The following is a 17,761-nucleotide window of genomic DNA, read 5'->3' on the forward strand; positions in this document are numbered from 1 at the left end:
AAAAGAGAAATTGATTATTTTTAATAAAGCTATTAAAATTAGAGGAGAGAGGTAGAATAAGGATATGGGTTTATTTGGTTAATATAATCGAAAAATAAGTTAGTATTACTATTAAGCAAACGAGTTATTGTAAAAATAAATGAAGATACTCGAATTTCCTTTGTATACTTTTGACCCCCGATAAAAGGTAAAATACTTATTTAGCAGATATATAAGTCATTTTAGGAAAATTGTTATTTTACATACATTTGTTTCTTGTGAAGCAAAGAAAGAACATTTGGTGGTATATGTAGAAGGATAGATAACAATAATAAAACAACAAATTAAAATTTTATAAAATCTATTTCTATTCCACACAATAAAATTCTAATATCACAGTGGTCAGTCGTGAGGTGGTTCGAACAACACAGCGTTAAAAATTAACTTGGAAAAGCACAAACGTAATTTGAAAGAAAAAACATTGACAAAATAAATAATCTGACAAAAACTTGAAAACACCAATAATTTGACGAACAAATTACGAAATCAATCATTTGACAAAACCAATAATTTGACAAAACATTGACAACGTGAATAATTTGACAAATAATGACAAAATGTAACAAACAAACATTACAAAATCAGTTTTTTTGTCCAAATTACATACATAATAATTTTATTATTAAAAACGAATTATACTAATACAATGTAATATATTTTACTCACTGTGTTGCATAATTAATGGAAGTGTTAATGATTATAATAAATATTACAGCACTAAAATACATAAAAATGTGATAAAAGTAATTATACGTTAATATAAAAAGTAATTATGATATTTAATTTAATTAAGCATACTTAAATTTTATTTTTTTATTTCCATGAACCTTAAGAAATTTTAAATTGTATTATAGATTAATAATACATTTTCCATCAATGTTATCCATATTAAGTCCAAATTTAGTCCAAGTGCATTTGAAAATAGGAGTACAGTATGCACTAGGCCAGCAATAGGACTTAAAAAGGACTTAAAATAAATGAAGATATATGGAAGATATAAAAAAAACTTTATATTTTGACAAAATAAAAAAAATATTTTTATCGATTATTTACGTTCTATAATTAATTGTATTACTATTACGGACTGCCGACCTGCAGCTGTGGTCCACAAAAAATAATTGAGATTTTGAGAAAATTGTCAAAAATTCAGAATAAGTATTGCAGGATTAATGCATTTTGGAAATAATCAAAATTATACACTTCAAAATGTGTTTGTTTTTGAAAATGCTATAAATAATTTTATTATTACAAACATTATTCTGGCTTAAAATTATAGAAATGCGATACAAGTAATTTGTACCCACAAAATATTCTACATAGGAATTTATATTACCACTAGATCTATTACCACATCATCCAAAAATCTTTAATTATAATCTAATTCTAGCTTGCAAAATTTTTAGCCAAAATGTCTACAAAACGACTATAAAATTTAAACTTTTAGATCTTTTGAAAAAACTCTTCAAACTAGAAATATCTATACTTAAACTAAAATCACGTTCGTATGCACTCGATTAACGAATTCCAATTCACTTTTCAGATTAACTGCAGTCACGTCTTAATTTTGAAAAAACTACACTTCTTAATATTCCTCTTCTATTTTCATTTCCCAAAAGCTGTTTGCATCATCATTTCCTTTCTTAAAATTCTCTTTGCAATTATCAGTTTCATCGAAATCAAATTCACATCATTTCCAAAATATATATAGAAACGATGAAAATGACCACTCTCAGTCTTATCCAAACATAATCGAAGAACTCTTGGACATTCTCACTCGAAATATACTCAGCTACTTCAGAAAACACATCAGTTTTGTTAACATTTTCAAAATGGAAACTTTCGTAATCCTTGGAATAATCTCTGCTAAAGATCCCAAAACGTAAGACATCTTGTGTATTATGTAATATGGCTGTTACGTGTTTCTCGTTGTGAGTAGTTTTTTCAATGTTAAAGTTATTAGATTTGACGGCTTCTGTGGTAAGTATAATAGGGAATTGAGCTGAATTTTTCGTAAAGTTTCCAGATATGAAGATTTCGTCGAACGCAATGTTGGTTGAATTTTCTGAGCTGTAATAGAAATATGTATAAATTGTATAACATTATATAACACTGTCATAGTTAGTAAATTGTGGTTTAACAACAGGGGTGGAATTTTCACGCCTATATGCCATAATAGCAATATAGGGCACACAATGGCACACATACTTCTATGAGACATTTCAATGTAGTCTAATTTTTCAAATAGCGATATATTTTAATGCCAATAATTTAAGAAGTTTTACGAAATTAACCTAACGTAACCTATTTTTCCATAAAATTAAATTAGTCAAGGGGTTTGCATTCCACATTTTTATTTAAATGTGTTACTTTTTGTTATACTCTAGTCTGATTAGAAATTCTACTACTACTACTACTTTAAGTCAGTCACTGATGCAATGTTACTCTTGAAGACCTAGATATTTCATCTATGCTTATATTTCATCTCATGCTAATACTCTAGATGATATCAACATAATAATATATTTACCTTGCAAAACAACTGCGCTTATAAAGCCCCACACAGGCGACAACAGCGCAGCTTTGGACTCCGATACTGTGGCGACGATCGTAATGCTGAATACCGCTGAATACTACCAAACCGTAGTTTACTTCCTTGGGATTTCCTGAAATAATAATAAGTAATGATATGACGGTTCTAAATGACATCACTAACGAAAGAGATAAAGGGATAAAAGTCAGTAGGCAGGAGCATCAGTTGTCTCAGAAATATAAGTTATGAAGATTTAGGTATTCGTCTGCTGCGGTTACCTAACATTAAACTTATAAAGTTATTATATACAAAATTTATGCTCTAAATTAATCTAAAAAAGTCATGCGATATTTCCAAAATTTACAACTGATATATAAAACCATTCAGAGCGTCGTCTGGCTAATGGTGAATCACGATTCTTTCCAAAAATAATTCTTTATAGTCGTTTTAAGGCCATATAAATGAGGTATTAATACTAAAAAATAATATCCTAAAGAGGATTCAATTATGGTGGGAATTTCTTTATATTAGATTATTTCTTTAAATTAATTAGATTCAATTATGGTGGTTATTCTTTCTAGAATTTAAAGAAATTTCCACCATAATTGAATCGAAATACTAGTACCGTTAATTTAACAGTAGTAGGTAAACAAATTTATATATACTTTAAGTAGTATGTAAAACTTACCAAGCAAGCTAGTCTTCAAGTGGAAGTCGCAGCAGAAGTTATCATGGCATACAGTTTGGTGGTAGCCGTGAGTGCTGGCTTCATTATCCATGGGCCTGATTGTGTATTGACTTAAGTCTTCACCAGGGAAGTTCGTCAATTTCGTACCCATGTTAATGGTTGGTTGATCTGTGAAAGAAGATATTATTTGACATAAATAACATTTAATAGAGACAGAAAAAGATTTCAATATAAAAGAATAAACTAGGAATACAAATAATTGTATTCCTAATTTCTAAAAATGACAAAACTTTTTATTAGGACTTGGAATAATCCACGTCTTGATAAAACGGTTTTGTCATTAATACAGTTGAAGTAAGAAATTCATCATCAACCCATAAAACTCATAGATAAGCACAAATCATAAAGAATGAGAATAGTTTAGGCTATAGTCTTCTCTAATCAAATGTAAATGTAATTTTATGAAAAAACAACTCAAAAATCACCACGCCACACCACCGCTGATCCTTCATTTCTTGAAACTGTTTGGAGAATCAATATCATAACTATTCTACAAGATCATGAAGATAGCAAAAATACTTTATTGAAATCCAAAATCTTCAATTAACTCACCTTCACCCCCATTTTCATTGAGTTCAGCTACAACGATGCCACCGTTTCCAGACTTCAAACCAGCTCTTCCAGCGAAGATGCCTTTGCTTGTAATTAAGTTAGCATTAGTGGCATACGACCATGAAGAAGAGAATTGATTTGCTGAAAACATAACATATAGTTTGAATTGTATTAACGTATCCATTAATGAACAGTTTTGCCAAATCTACAATCAATTTACCCTTTCATTTAAAAAAAAAAACTAAATTAAAATTCCCCTAAATATTAAGAACCAAATTCTATCCATTTCCCACACAAAAGCTTATACTCGTAAAGCAGTAATTAACCGAGAAACACACACTGAATTTTCCCGAAATAAGGGGACATACCAGCAATATGGTAACACCGAGAATAAATTTTCCAACATAACAATGAAAACTTACCAGACAATAACGGGACATTGGTAGAAGCCTTTCCAATAAGCACGAAGTTATTCACAGGCTTCAATTCCTCAAGATTTTTTAGGACTAAGTCTTCTTCCATCAAAAGACCGAATGTGACACCGAAATCAGTTGTGAATGTGTTTGTATCTGTGTTGGTGATGTTGCATTCTGATCCCCGCAAAGGTTTTCTGTAACTAATAAAAAAATAACATAGGTATCATCAAAGTAGAGTAATAGGTCAATTTAGCTGACCTTATGTCCCTCTGGAAACAGATTACCATATAGTCATCAAGTTCTAAATATAGGTTTATAGACCTTATATGCACTTATGAATGATGAGAAAATGATTTTGATTTTGTCGAAGTGTTTATTTACCTTTAAAGCCATATCTCAGGTAGAAAAGGTAAATATGTCTAAGTGTAATAAAAAGTTCATAATACTTTTCAGCTGCAATGACAATAATGAGTAATACAGGTATACATACTTTGCACAAGTGCAAAAGTCAAATAGCAAACATTCATAGGAGTCATTTGTAGGTAGGTGAGGATATTTTAGCGCTTATAATTTAATTGTATTACAAGGAAAATCCTTAACAAATTTTGTAATAGCTAAAGTATTATTTCTTCTCAGTATGACATGGTTGGATCATAATTCAACAAGTCAGCCTTTTGCAGAGTTGCTAGATAAAAGAAAGTGGTTAATTTTACTTAAATGGCTTCTATAAACATAATGCCAATATCATGATGGCAGAACACTTGACGAAGGTGGTACCACCACCACTACTCACATTTCTGACTTATAACAGCAGTGTTAAGCACTACATTCTTCTACGATACTTCCGTTCCGATCCTTTCTAGCCTAGACCTCTGAGGTAGCGGTGCATCTGTAGCCGATCTCAGGTAGTAACATCTAATCCTATCAGGGCTTCATTACAGATGTCCATGAATACTGGGCACTGTATTCATGGCACTGGGCTAATCCTATCAGGGCTTCATTACAGATGTCCATGAATACTGGGCACTTATGAATAAGGCCATTCAGTAACGTAAGAAATCTTTTCATATGAGAAATCTATAGATACTTACATAGAAATAACAGATCCTTCTCTATCGAAGACCAAGTTATTTCTAATAATCTCATATCTGTTTTGACAGCGGGTTTTCTCCAAGAGATGCGCAACAACATACAATTTGGCGTTCTTCGCGGCTTCCGAAACGGATTTGAGAATCTGTAAAAAGAAATTATATTCGTAAAGTTCTAACTTATAGCCAATTTGATGAACTTAACCAAAATATTAGTGGAATTATAGAGTTTACTGGAATAATGAACAAACCTCATCGTATCTGTCGACGTTGCAAATCGTTTGAAGATTTTCAGAGCAAGAGAACTCGGGTGATGGAAGAACCAGGATATCAGCATTCTGAAAACAAGACCAACCTTCATAAGTTGTTATTTAAACACTAGTATACTGTTGAGCACGAGTCTTCTCTTTAAATAAGATGGGATTAAGCCATTATAAGTATTTGTAGTTGAAATGAAGTACCTTTGAAAATTCTTTTTTTAAGAATCCTCAGGCGTTTAGGTTTCTAAAAGATTTTTTCGTTGACCGTTTGTTTAAAAATATACCGGTTATGGACTCCGCCAGCTTAATCTCTAACATTCAATAGTAAGTTGATAACTTTATAATATTTCTTGCACATCAAAATCACTTAAAACTATGAATACTCACCGATTTCGACGCATCATGAATCAGAGATGCATAGGAGTCCGTCGTAACATCTCTCGAAGTGTCGACCACTGCCGCCTTGTATGTTTTCTGGAAATATTATTAATCAGTAAAATCTATGTCATTATCATCACCTACTTACTGACGAACAAATTGCATGATTGTATCTTTATTTTACTTAACAATAAAATTGCCGTCAACACGCTACTCAGCAATTTATATGCTATTGCACAAATTGCAAAATAGGTAAGTGCTGACTATTGTTAGCTCAGCTATTTGCGGGAATATGAGAATTATAAAAAATATTTTATGAAAATATAAAACATTTTTATTCGAAGAAGATATATTTTTAAATGTATAATAGTTTCACCGATTCGTAAGACGTTTCATTCACGGAAATGTAAAAATGAAACTTCATATATTTTTTACATTATAAATATTATTTACATACGTAGTGAAAATTTCACAATGAAATTACAATTAAAATGTAATACTTTTGTTCTCTTGATACTACTTAATATTTTATTGATATTCATTTCAATACTTTGTTGTAAGTAGATTGCTTAATTATTCAAAGCCAGTTCTTATCTAGGTATTATTTACCAACAATTCTATAATATTATCTGCAATCTACCATCGTCTATGATAATCAACATTCGATATGCTTCTATACTAATTAATGCTATTAGTTTCTTCTATGAGTACTAGGTACTTAGTGAGACTTAATTTTATTAAAGTAAATTCGATTATATGCACCTTGCACCTATTAGGATTTCCTTGTCTTTAAGTATCTATAAATAAATTGAAAACGTCTCTCTTTTCAAAATAAATGTATTATTATAAGCTTTTAATTAACTTGTATTGTTAGGTCCAATCTTGCAAATAAATTTTAAATCAGTAAATCCTAACCGATTGAGCTGATTTTTTTCATACAGATTTGGTTTGGATCACAATGCATGACTGGCTTAATAACGTCATTCGAAATCCAAGTAATATCTGTAATTTTTTTGGTTGGATTACATGTACCTACTGCAGTGCCTACTGCAGTGCATGATATTTATTGTTTATTACATATGTCTATGCCTATATCCAAGATATTGTTCACTTAACCATAGATACAACATTTTTAATTTCCGATTTTTTTTAATAGTTTTCTATATGAAAAATGTGATGGTAGCAAAAAAAACTGCATAAATCATACACAATGGTCATGGACAAAGCTCGGTCATTATCATGTAAAAATTTCCAAGTGTAGATACAGAAATAATTCAATAAATAACAATAACGGTGACATAACGATAGGAGCAGTGACCCATCACGCGTTGGTGACGTGTTGCTGTCTTTATCATACCTTTAAGGTGGTAAGTTTGAGTTCTATTGTGTCTGCATAGTAATGTAGCTGCTATGTCTCTAGAAGCTTCTATTGCTTGCTTTGTTTGTTCGTATGCTTGTTTCTCAGTAGGTATGTAATTCTGTATGTACATATTATGTCAGGTGCCGCTTTGCGTGTGAAACTTAGCCTTTCCAGTGATATGTATACTTGCAACTCCAACTTAAACCCAATTCAATTTTAAACCAGTAACTCCAACCGACTGAGCAGAATTTTTGCATACACGTTTGGTTTGGATGACAATGCTGATTAGCTTAGTGACGTCTTTTTAAATCCAATATGGCGGACGTCCCAAAATCTTGTGTCCCAAAACGAACTAATTAGTTTTTATGCAACCCCACTATATTGATATTAAATAAAAAGCTGAAAGAATACGAAAAATCTATCATAGTTTAAAGCCAAACTGTGTTCAGGGCTTGAAGAATCGAACCTATCTAACCTAACCATTTGCAGGGAAACCATTACTATACAACGTATAATAAAACAGGAGACTATCGATGTTGACTATGTAGTTCATCTTAAAAGGGATTAATTTCCATCTCTATAAATTGAAGGGTCCGTCAATCACGCGGGCCGTGCGTGGTGTTGCTTTCTCTTTCCAATGTGTTCGGCGTTATCAATCTATCTCTGTCTAGCACTCCCAATTTTGAAGGGAACGCATGGCGTAGCGTCACGTACGCATGCAGTTATGGATATATGGCCTTTGTTTTTGATAAGATTTTGTGTGTTAATGTAAATAATGCTTGGGATTTAAGGCATTTACTTATTCAGGTGACACGGTACGACGAAGTATTGATCTGACGCATCGGTTCCAGGTTCGACTCCGGTTAGAAATGCAAATTATGGATTAAGATTTTAGTTCTTAATCTGGGTATTTGTGTACTATTTATCTTTGTGCAAACCCTATAATTGTAAAAAGTATTGTGGGTAGATACTGTTTTAGTACTATTTTTATTTTTGTACGAATGTCAAATTTTGATTATTTGGATTTTATATACATATACATATTACATGTATAGTATGCATTTTCGTGCTCATAGTAACTTGATATTAGTTGACGTTTTCAATTATTAGCGTAAAGTCGTACCTACAACTTATACTAAACTATCCATCTATCCACCTAATTTGTAAATGCACACATATATTTAAAAAACCGTAACGTATGAACCCTTTAAAACTTATCCCCAAAAAACATCAAAATATCCCCTACAAATTTCAGCGAGAGAGCATGATCAGTTATCTCACTCTACCAAAATCATCCCTCGCACCCTTGGGCTACGTGATGGATGGTCACGTACACACTTTAGAACATTATTAATCACCTGTAGAAATAGGTATTAATTAGGACCTTACAAGGTTACTCTAGAATCCTTTCATTTTTGTTGTGTCACTCTGCTCGTATGTCGACACTACCACCATAGCCATTTACAACCGTTATTTATAATCTATCCAATTTTTATATCCCAAACATCAAAATTTGTAGTATGAAGAAATGTTAAATATCCATCTGGTAGGCAAAGTTTGGATGGATATTCGGTAGGCTAAATACAGTATGCGCAATCTAGAGTTAGAATAAAACATGAACACTAAGGTCTCAATAATATAAATCTTCACCATTTTTGCCTAAAAAGGTCAATATTTGATATTTTTTCTAAGAAATAATTGTAAAATTTCGAGCTTTGTAGGCAAAAACTAGTCAACTCAAGATTGATTTTTACTAATGGGCGATAGTTTTACCTCATGTTCCTTGTCACCTTAAAACAGGAGATAGCGTAAAACCGGTTTAAAACATTATCGGTTAAACCATGTAGTTAACAGTTAAAACATTTAAACCATTGTCATAGAGTTCTCAATACGTCATGTTAACAATTTATTTTTAACTTAACAGTGGGGCCTGTTTAAAAATATTAGGTACACAAGATGCATCCAAGATTTAAAAATATTACGGAAAATGCATTTGTATAATTTGATTCGAGTCGTAATTATAAATCTTAATATGCAAAACTTTTTAAGTCGGTATATCTGGCCAATCAAAATATTATTTGATTTTGTTAAAATAAACTAATTATTACGTATTGACTACATATTTAATGAAAATAACTGGTCCCAAAAATATTTTAAAAGTCTAACTTTCCTATAGATTTCTATGGTATTCATACGTCATAAATCATGACGTTGTTACAAGTGTACATAATAAGGAAGGAAATAAAGTAGGTTGTTACCTATGCCTTGTTTTGTGTATTAAGAATATGTTATGCTTTGTTTGTGGTATTTTCTGGGACAGTACATTTTTCCGGGATAAAGCAGTGCCAAGAATTACCCACCAAGGAGTCGCGTATTTTTAGTGTTTTCATTTTCCTTACAAAATTAATGTTTTTTTTTATATAGTCAAATAAAAAATAGTTAGGTATTCAAAGAAAAGACTACGTTTTAAAACCTTGACCTATAGAAGAAAAAATAACACTACCTACGTATAAAACGTTTAAAAAGTAATAATACTTGTAAATTAATCCTTCATTTTACTTTTAAAATATTTTAATTAAATAGGTAAGCACTGATCAGTAAATAAATAATTTTATTCTTTAATATTATGTTCAACAGAGTTCAACTTATTGCACGTATCTAACATACTTATATTAAAGATATTTAAAATAAATTAATATAAAATGAAATATAATCCACATGTAAAAGTAGGTACATAGAAAAAATAATGAAAACAGACACAAAACTCCAAACAAAAAAACGTAAACACAGTTGCGTTTACTTTAAAAAATCTACTTACCGCATTACACAAAGCAAGAAGCAGGCACAAAGAGGTGACAATTTTGAATAAGGAATCCATTTTTATTCTTATATTACGCACAGATTATTATTACGGTCGCGTTTCACGATATTATAATATACTCTGTACGCGACCTAACAACGCGGAGTGCAACGCGGGAATAAATAAAGAATCAGTTCACACGATGCGTTCGCCCCGCGTTCGAAAAAATCGGTCAGCTGGTTGTGTCGTACAGTGTACTCGAAGCTCGAATAGTTGAGTTGAATGCCCTTTTCGTTCTACGATGAAGAATACTTCCATGAAGATACTCTTAATAAAAGTTTTGTAAGTTGTTTTTATTCCATAACTCCAAATGTTGGCATGTTCTATAATAATAGAATAAACTGTACCTTAAAACATGAAAATAACATTTCAGGATTGCACAAATGTATGTCGAGTTTTTGCTTCTATCATGCTTCTATGTAGAAATATAATTAAAGTAGGAACCTTAGTCGTTATTTTAAATGTATAAAAAATGGTGTAGCTACTGCTATTTCTTCCTATTTCTTTTACTTCTATGAAATTACTAGAGTACCTATACCAAACACTCAGCTGAAAAATATTATTTTTCCACAGGAAAGGAATATTCCATCGCTGCGCTCAGGATTCTGCTTTAGAATCCTTTGCTCTGCTGTGGATTTAAAATTTACCACAAAATAAGACTATGGTTCATAGTATTCCCCAAAGACATGTTATTTAAAGATCTTCTCAAAGCTACACCTCTGCAAGATAATATTATGTTGTATTTTTGTTCTTCTGAAGAATAAAAGAAAGAAAGATGACAGTCACATAAAAGTAACATTTTACTAGCGAACTGTTGTCTTGTTATGAAGATTTTGTTTATAAAATCGACTGAGTATGACGCAAAATAACAAATAATATTATTCTAATATGTCGTGATTGATGTTTATGTTTATACAATTTATAACACATTACTAACATTATTTCATTATTTATTATAAATAATAGTTTATCGCTGTGTCTGGGAAGTGGGCAGCAAGTTGCCCTAAACCCTACATAAATAAATTAAAAGCTTATTTAGAGTAATATAATCGCGGAATTGACAATTTTTGCATGTAACGGATACTCACGATATGCAGTTTTTAAATATCAGAAAATAAATTAAAAACCGCATATCTACTATCGAGAGTAACCGTTACATATTAAAATAGTAATAGTTACATAACATGCCTATGTTATCTGTAGTGTTTTGATCATTTTCATATAGATACTGTGATGTTACGAAGCTTACTGACTCCCAATGCCCTTATGACACCATTTCACAACAGAGCGGTTTGGGAAGGATAGCATATCAGACTCGAAATTAGGACATGAATAATTAAAGCATGCATCATTGCTACAAAAATAGCAAAAGTCTTTGCTGTAGACAATAATCGATAATTCCACGTTTTTATAACTTATAAACCCTATTACTGTCCCACTTCTGGGCACGGGTTTCCTCTCAGAATAAGAAGGATTAGACCATAGTCCACCGCGCTGGCCAAGTGGGTATTAGGTGGGTAAACTTCACTTCCTTTGCATAATTTGTTTTATTTTCTCTTAAGTTTGCAGGGTTGCTCGCGATGCTTTCTTTCACCATTAAATCAATCTAATTAACTTATAGGTACGCATACAATTTTGAAAATCGGAGGTGCCTGGATTTGAACCTCTGTATTGAAAGGCCGAGATTTAACCATTAGGCTATCATTGTTATCAATTTCTTATAATAGAGTGCATATCTTTAATTTCTGTGTACTTAACTAATAATCAACACCCCTTGTAAAGTTCAATATTTTTTCTCGGAATAGGTTCGAGCCTTATTAACATTAGAATCTTCTTTCCTACGTCATAAAACACCTGCCTTTCCTCATAATAAAATTAAGAAATTTGTTTCTTAGTTTCCTCTAACCTTGAATTTGGACAATATCGGTGCAGATAATCATTCTCATACGACAAATCGAGTGATACCGCCGCTACGTCACAATACAATTGTTGAATATTTCGCGTGATCACCGCGTGATAGACACTAAATATTCCAATAATATTTGACCGATAAGCTAGGTCGTAAGTAAAGACAAATAGAGATATGCTTAAGTAATGATAAATTGTTTATGCCTTGTTGCATGTTCACATGGGCAATTGATGAATCAAGTTACTATGCAAGAATTAAGTTTTAGCTTGTTTCATGTTTATATTTAGAAAATAATTATCTATGGCAGAAGGTTTTTTTTATAACACAGGAGTAGCAGACGAGCATGCAATCCACCTGATGGTAAGTGGCTACTGCCGCCATAGACATCTGTAATCAACCCGATAGGATTAAATATTCCTACCTGAGGTCGCCACAGATGCGCCGCTACCTCTGAGGACTAAGCTGGAACGCCTCGGAAAAGTCTGTCTCCTTTACCACACCCTTCAAACCGGAACACAGCAGCGCCTAACACTGCTGTTATAAGGCAGAAATAGTGGTGCCGCCGGAGTCAAACCACAAAGGGTTCTACCACCTAAATGATGATGATAGTATGATGGGAAAGCTGGTTTAAGAGTGGTAAAATCAGCCGTGGTTCGACTCCACTCTAGATGTATGTGCCTTATAGCAAGTGTTAAGCGCTGCTGTGTTCCGGTTTGAAAAGTGGTATGGGAGAGACATTTGTAATAGGCGTACCAACTTAGTCCTTGGATTTAGTAATGTGGCAGACTTCAGGCAGGGCATCCTACGTTGGGTAAATTACAGATATCCATAGGAGGCAGTGATCACCTGCGGTTGTGACTCACTATCAGGTGAACTGCATACTCGCTAACTCTCTATTACATAAAAATATGCCTCCAAACTAGGCGTCCTGATTACCTATTTAAAAATGATTATTTTTAAGACGTAGGTAAGTAACAAATGATAATTTCTTCCTTGCCTGAATTTTTGAAAAAATTAGAACCTTGGACCTCGGATGCCAAAATTTAAAACCAATATCACAATAGCGTTGACTTTCCATTATATTTAATAATTAAGCCAGGAAGATGAGAAACTCTCCAGTTTGGTTTAATCAGGGCATTCAGGACAATTGTACTGGGAATAATATTTAACTTAAAGTAAAATTTATGTTAATATAATTTGAGCCATATAAATTAACAATAAGCGATATATTCAAATAGAAGTTATTTTAAACACAGCTGTAATGAAATGCATTGATAATATGCATTGCGTGGCTGATAGAGGCATTTATCAATGAAGTTTTTATGAGTATTTAAAAGTATTTACAGGTCATACAGAAATCGTTTAAATACAGACTGTATAGGTACTATGAAGGTGGTAGAACCCATTGTGGTTCGACTCCGGCGGCACCACCGCCACACATATTTCTACCTAATAACAGCAGTGTTAGGCGCTGCTGTGTTCCGGTTTGAAGGGTGTGGTAAGGGAGACAGACATTTCCGAGGCATTCCAGCTTAGTCCTCAGGGGCAGCAGCGCATCTGTGGCTGACCTCAGGTAGGAATATCTAATCCTATCTGGGGTTGATTACAGATGTCCATGGGCGGCAGTAGCCACTTACCATCAGGTGGACTGCATGCTCGTCTGCTCCTCCTATAATATAAAAAAAGTTACTAAATATGAAAAATCCAAAGACATAATTGATTTTTTTAATTTTGATTTTGAACATTTTTTTTATCATAAGATTGAACAGCAAAGAAGTTTACATCGCTTTTCCTCCGCGGAAAATACCTTCAATTGCAAAATTTGGTAGTTGGCGTTAGGGTATCTCGTTTGGAAGACTCCTTTCGTCGGAGATCCTGGAGTTCTCCACCAAGGGCTGAGGACGGCCACCAGCGGGTTTTATTGCGGTATAAATCCCATAACCCGGCGTCGGGTTACTCGGGAGAAAACCTTCAAAAGGTTTTTCTCCTCGTAAACAAAAAAAAAGTAGTTGTTATTAAATAAAATACATCTGTTTTGAATAGGTAAATAGCAGTAGCAAATAAACATTATATTCTCCTTATAGTAAATGGTCACTGCCGCTCATGGCCATATCTAATCAACCTTAGATCGAACTGGAGAACTACGTGAGGTCGGTCACAGATGCATTTCTACCTGAGTACAAAGGTAAAATGTCTCAGCATACCCTTCAAACCAGGATATGCAACAACGCTACACTACTACTAACAAAATGTTATGATGCTGATACCCCAATCAACCCATCACTGTCCCACTGCTGGGCACGGGTCTCCTCTCATAATGAGAAGGATTAGGCCATAGTCCACCGCGCTGGCCAAGTACGAATTGGTAGACTTCACATAGTGACCGTCAGAATGGCCGGTCACTACCCATATTTTACATCGAAATAATTACTAAAAGTTGCTACCTAGTTGCTACTAAATGCTATTAGTTGCTACTAATTGCTACCTTCGATTAAAAAAAAATAAACTACTTTTTAAGGTGTCCGGCCATTCTGACATCAGGATGGCCGGTCACCTATCCAGTGAGAAGAAATTGCGCAAATGACATATAATAACAATAATACATTGGTAGCAACTATTGATTACAAAAAAAAACTCTATCCTTCACCTTATTAAGCGAGTGATAATTAACTTCTAATACGCACATAACTGAAAAATCAGAGGTCTGGGATTTGAACCTCGGACCTCTCGATCGAGAGGCCACGTTTCCCAACCACTAGGTTATCATTGCTTTATGGAGGATACCTACTACTTATTTCATAATTTTCAATTTTATCTTAATATAACAGTGCATTCAATAAAACTTTTTATAATGCATTGTAAACCTACTTTACATAAAATAAAGTAATAGATACGGATCTAGATTCTAGTCTCTATATAGGTACCTAGTTACCTACGTCATAAATTATAATCCATCCATAGATAAAATTATTAAAAACACACGTCACACTTCACAGATAAAATACATACTTACGTGAGGAAATGAAATGTGAAATGTCAATTACCTAAGTATCAAGTAATCCAAGCAAAATTAATATTAATCTGTTATTATAATCTTAATGCCCCCCCGCGAGCTGTTATCTGCATCTATCTATAACAAACAACAATCTTATTACTATTATTATGCTCATTCGTAAGCATACAGAGAACATCTACCACATATATATATATTGTTCTATATACATATTGTTCTTTGCATCTCCATATTAAGAATCAAGTAAAAAAGTTACCTAACTATTACAACATTTACAAGTCTGTTAAAAATCAAATCGAAATGTTTTATTCATGTCGGATATTTTTTAATATCTATAATAAATATTTTTAAATATCCGACAAGGCCTCTTATAAGGAAGTTAATCCTTATTAGAGGCCTTGATGATTAATTTCCAAGGATAACTTTTTAAATCAATTACGATCTTGGATCTACGTACGCCGCGGGGCAATGCTCTTTAGCAAATATAAAACCAAATTGTTAATAATATGACCCCTGCAAACTTATCTACTTAATAGTTTCAACAACTATCTTATCGCATTCATTCAATAACATCTATTAAAAAACTAATCACTACAAAAATAATAGTTGTTGTTTTCGCTGAAATATACTATTTATAATAGGTACATATCTATAGGTAAATATCAAATAGAATATCACTGAGTTTGTAAATATTAAGGAGGGACATATTAGTGAATCCTTGAATAATGAATTCTTGTCATAAAACAGGTTTTCCTTAACTTGTCGTTAAACCATAGAAAGTAGACGGTAAGCAATTACGTTCAGCTAAGCGCGGCTACAAAAACAACTTTTGTAGAATCCTTATGTTTCTGCTCACCATTGAAAGTACCACACCTATTTATGCCTTTATAACATCAGTGTTAAGCGCTGTTGTGTTCTGGTTTGAAGGGTGTGGTAAGGGAGACATACAGTAATACCCCAGAGTTACGCGATTGGTGGGACCGAGTGATAACCGCGTAAGTCGGGATATGCATGTAAATAATATCGTATGGTATGATTCCGAATGTGTTAACTCCGCGCGCCAAATATGAATGCTTACATGAATAATTGTAGGGATAGTAAGCTTAATATTTATAATCGATAATTGCGGGACATTCAAACCTAAGGAGAATCGACGAGATTTGAAAATCGCGTAACTGCGAATTCGCGTAAGTCGGGGTAGCGTAAGTCGAGGTATTACTGTACTTATACGTGGCGTTCCAGCTTCGTCCTCAGGCATAGTAAAGCATCTGTGGCCGACCTCTTGTAGGACTCTCTCCTCTGTGGCCATTTACCACCAGCACAGATTTGTAAAGATTACTGACTCCTAACAAGAAAATGTAACCAGTTTTGACAAATGAAATTGTCACTGTCATCTATTTTCGTGTTTGATAAATACTAAAAAAAATTAGTTTTTAGAGCATTTACGAAAGAAACGATATTTCTCCGCACTCTTTCTTGGATTTCTTGTTGTTTTTGCACCACTTAACTGCACATGTCGGCATTGTTCCGAGTAAATTACACCATGACGGTCGGAGACGTAATGGGAAAATAGTAAGCCATTTTACGTGTGTCAGCCATTTGTAACTTCCTTCAATTACATGGCGGTGAGATATCTTTACTTACCTATGACCACCAGATGACTACATGCCCGTTTGCTTCTTTAACTTCACAAAAAGATACAAGCAACAACGATACAAAAGATACAAAATACAAGATACAAACTCAAAATCAGTTTTTAATCAAAATCGATAGAAGCCTGCACTTCTCCAGATAGCAACAATGAGATAGCTGATGACGTCACGATCGTATCTCAGGCAATTGGAGATAGATTGATAAGAATCCAATAATATTGAAAAATAATTATGCATCAATCATAATAAAGATGATATTGGCAATGTCACAGAGGTTATCTGTAAATATTTTAGTCACTTATTGAAGATAAAACTGTTTTCGACCCCGTTCAAGGCCAATGTGTTGCTGATTTCATTAGGGTTCCGTATCCAGGGGGTAAAAATGGAACCCTATTTCTATTTATTCCTTAATATAAGAGTAGCAGACGAGCATGCAGTCCATCTGATGATAAGTGGATACTACCGCTCATGGACATCTGTGATCTACCCCAGATAAGATTAGATTCCGACCTAAGGTACCACAGATGCGCCGGTACCCCTAATAAAGCTGGAATGCCTCGGAAAAGTATGTCTTCCTTACCCACACCCTTCAAACCAGAACAGGGCAGCGCTTACAACTGATGTTATTAGGCAGATCGCTCTGAAGTTGTTGCGAGCAGGTGTAGTCATACAATCTGCTATGGCGACGCGATTCATTTCTATATTCAGAGCGGACTAGCAGTTTTACGCGGGCTATACTAAAAATTAAAAATAAATGTAAAGGTGCTACGGAAACCCATGTTCGACTCGCACTTGGCCGATTATTTAAATATTACGATTAAGTCTCTCGATTACTTTATTGGCTCGGTACATTTCTCGTGCAAATTTCAGGATTAAAAACATAGGTAAAAACCATCTTATATAATAAAAATGCGACATTTTGTAAAAACTTCGTAATCCTTCGACTACTTTCAAGT

The 17,761-nt window shown here is 33.3% G+C and overlaps 1 protein-coding gene across 1 annotated transcript; it reads right to left on the minus strand.

The window, feature by feature from the left end:
• Positions 1-323: 323 nt before the first annotated feature.
• LOC140755178 (vanin-like protein 3) lies at positions 324-10,357 on the minus strand. The gene is made up of 9 exons (XM_073090396.1): positions 10,190-10,357; positions 6,021-6,107; positions 5,625-5,711; positions 5,377-5,519; positions 4,292-4,485; positions 3,870-4,010; positions 3,258-3,425; positions 2,567-2,702; positions 324-2,106 (listed from the first exon to the last, which is right to left on the minus strand). Exons 1-9 carry the CDS (start codon positions 10,247-10,249, stop codon positions 1,722-1,724), a joined length of 1,401 nt encoding a protein of 466 aa, XP_072946497.1. The 5' UTR covers positions 10,250-10,357; the 3' UTR covers positions 324-1,721.
• Positions 10,358-17,761: the final 7,404 nt, after the last annotated feature.

This window comes from Epargyreus clarus, unplaced genomic scaffold, assembly GCF_041222505.1.
Source record: "Epargyreus clarus isolate Ecla_fem2 unplaced genomic scaffold, WU_Ecla_fem_2.2 ptg000032l, whole genome shotgun sequence".
Classification (NCBI taxonomy): Eukaryota; Metazoa; Arthropoda; class Insecta; order Lepidoptera; family Hesperiidae; genus Epargyreus; species Epargyreus clarus.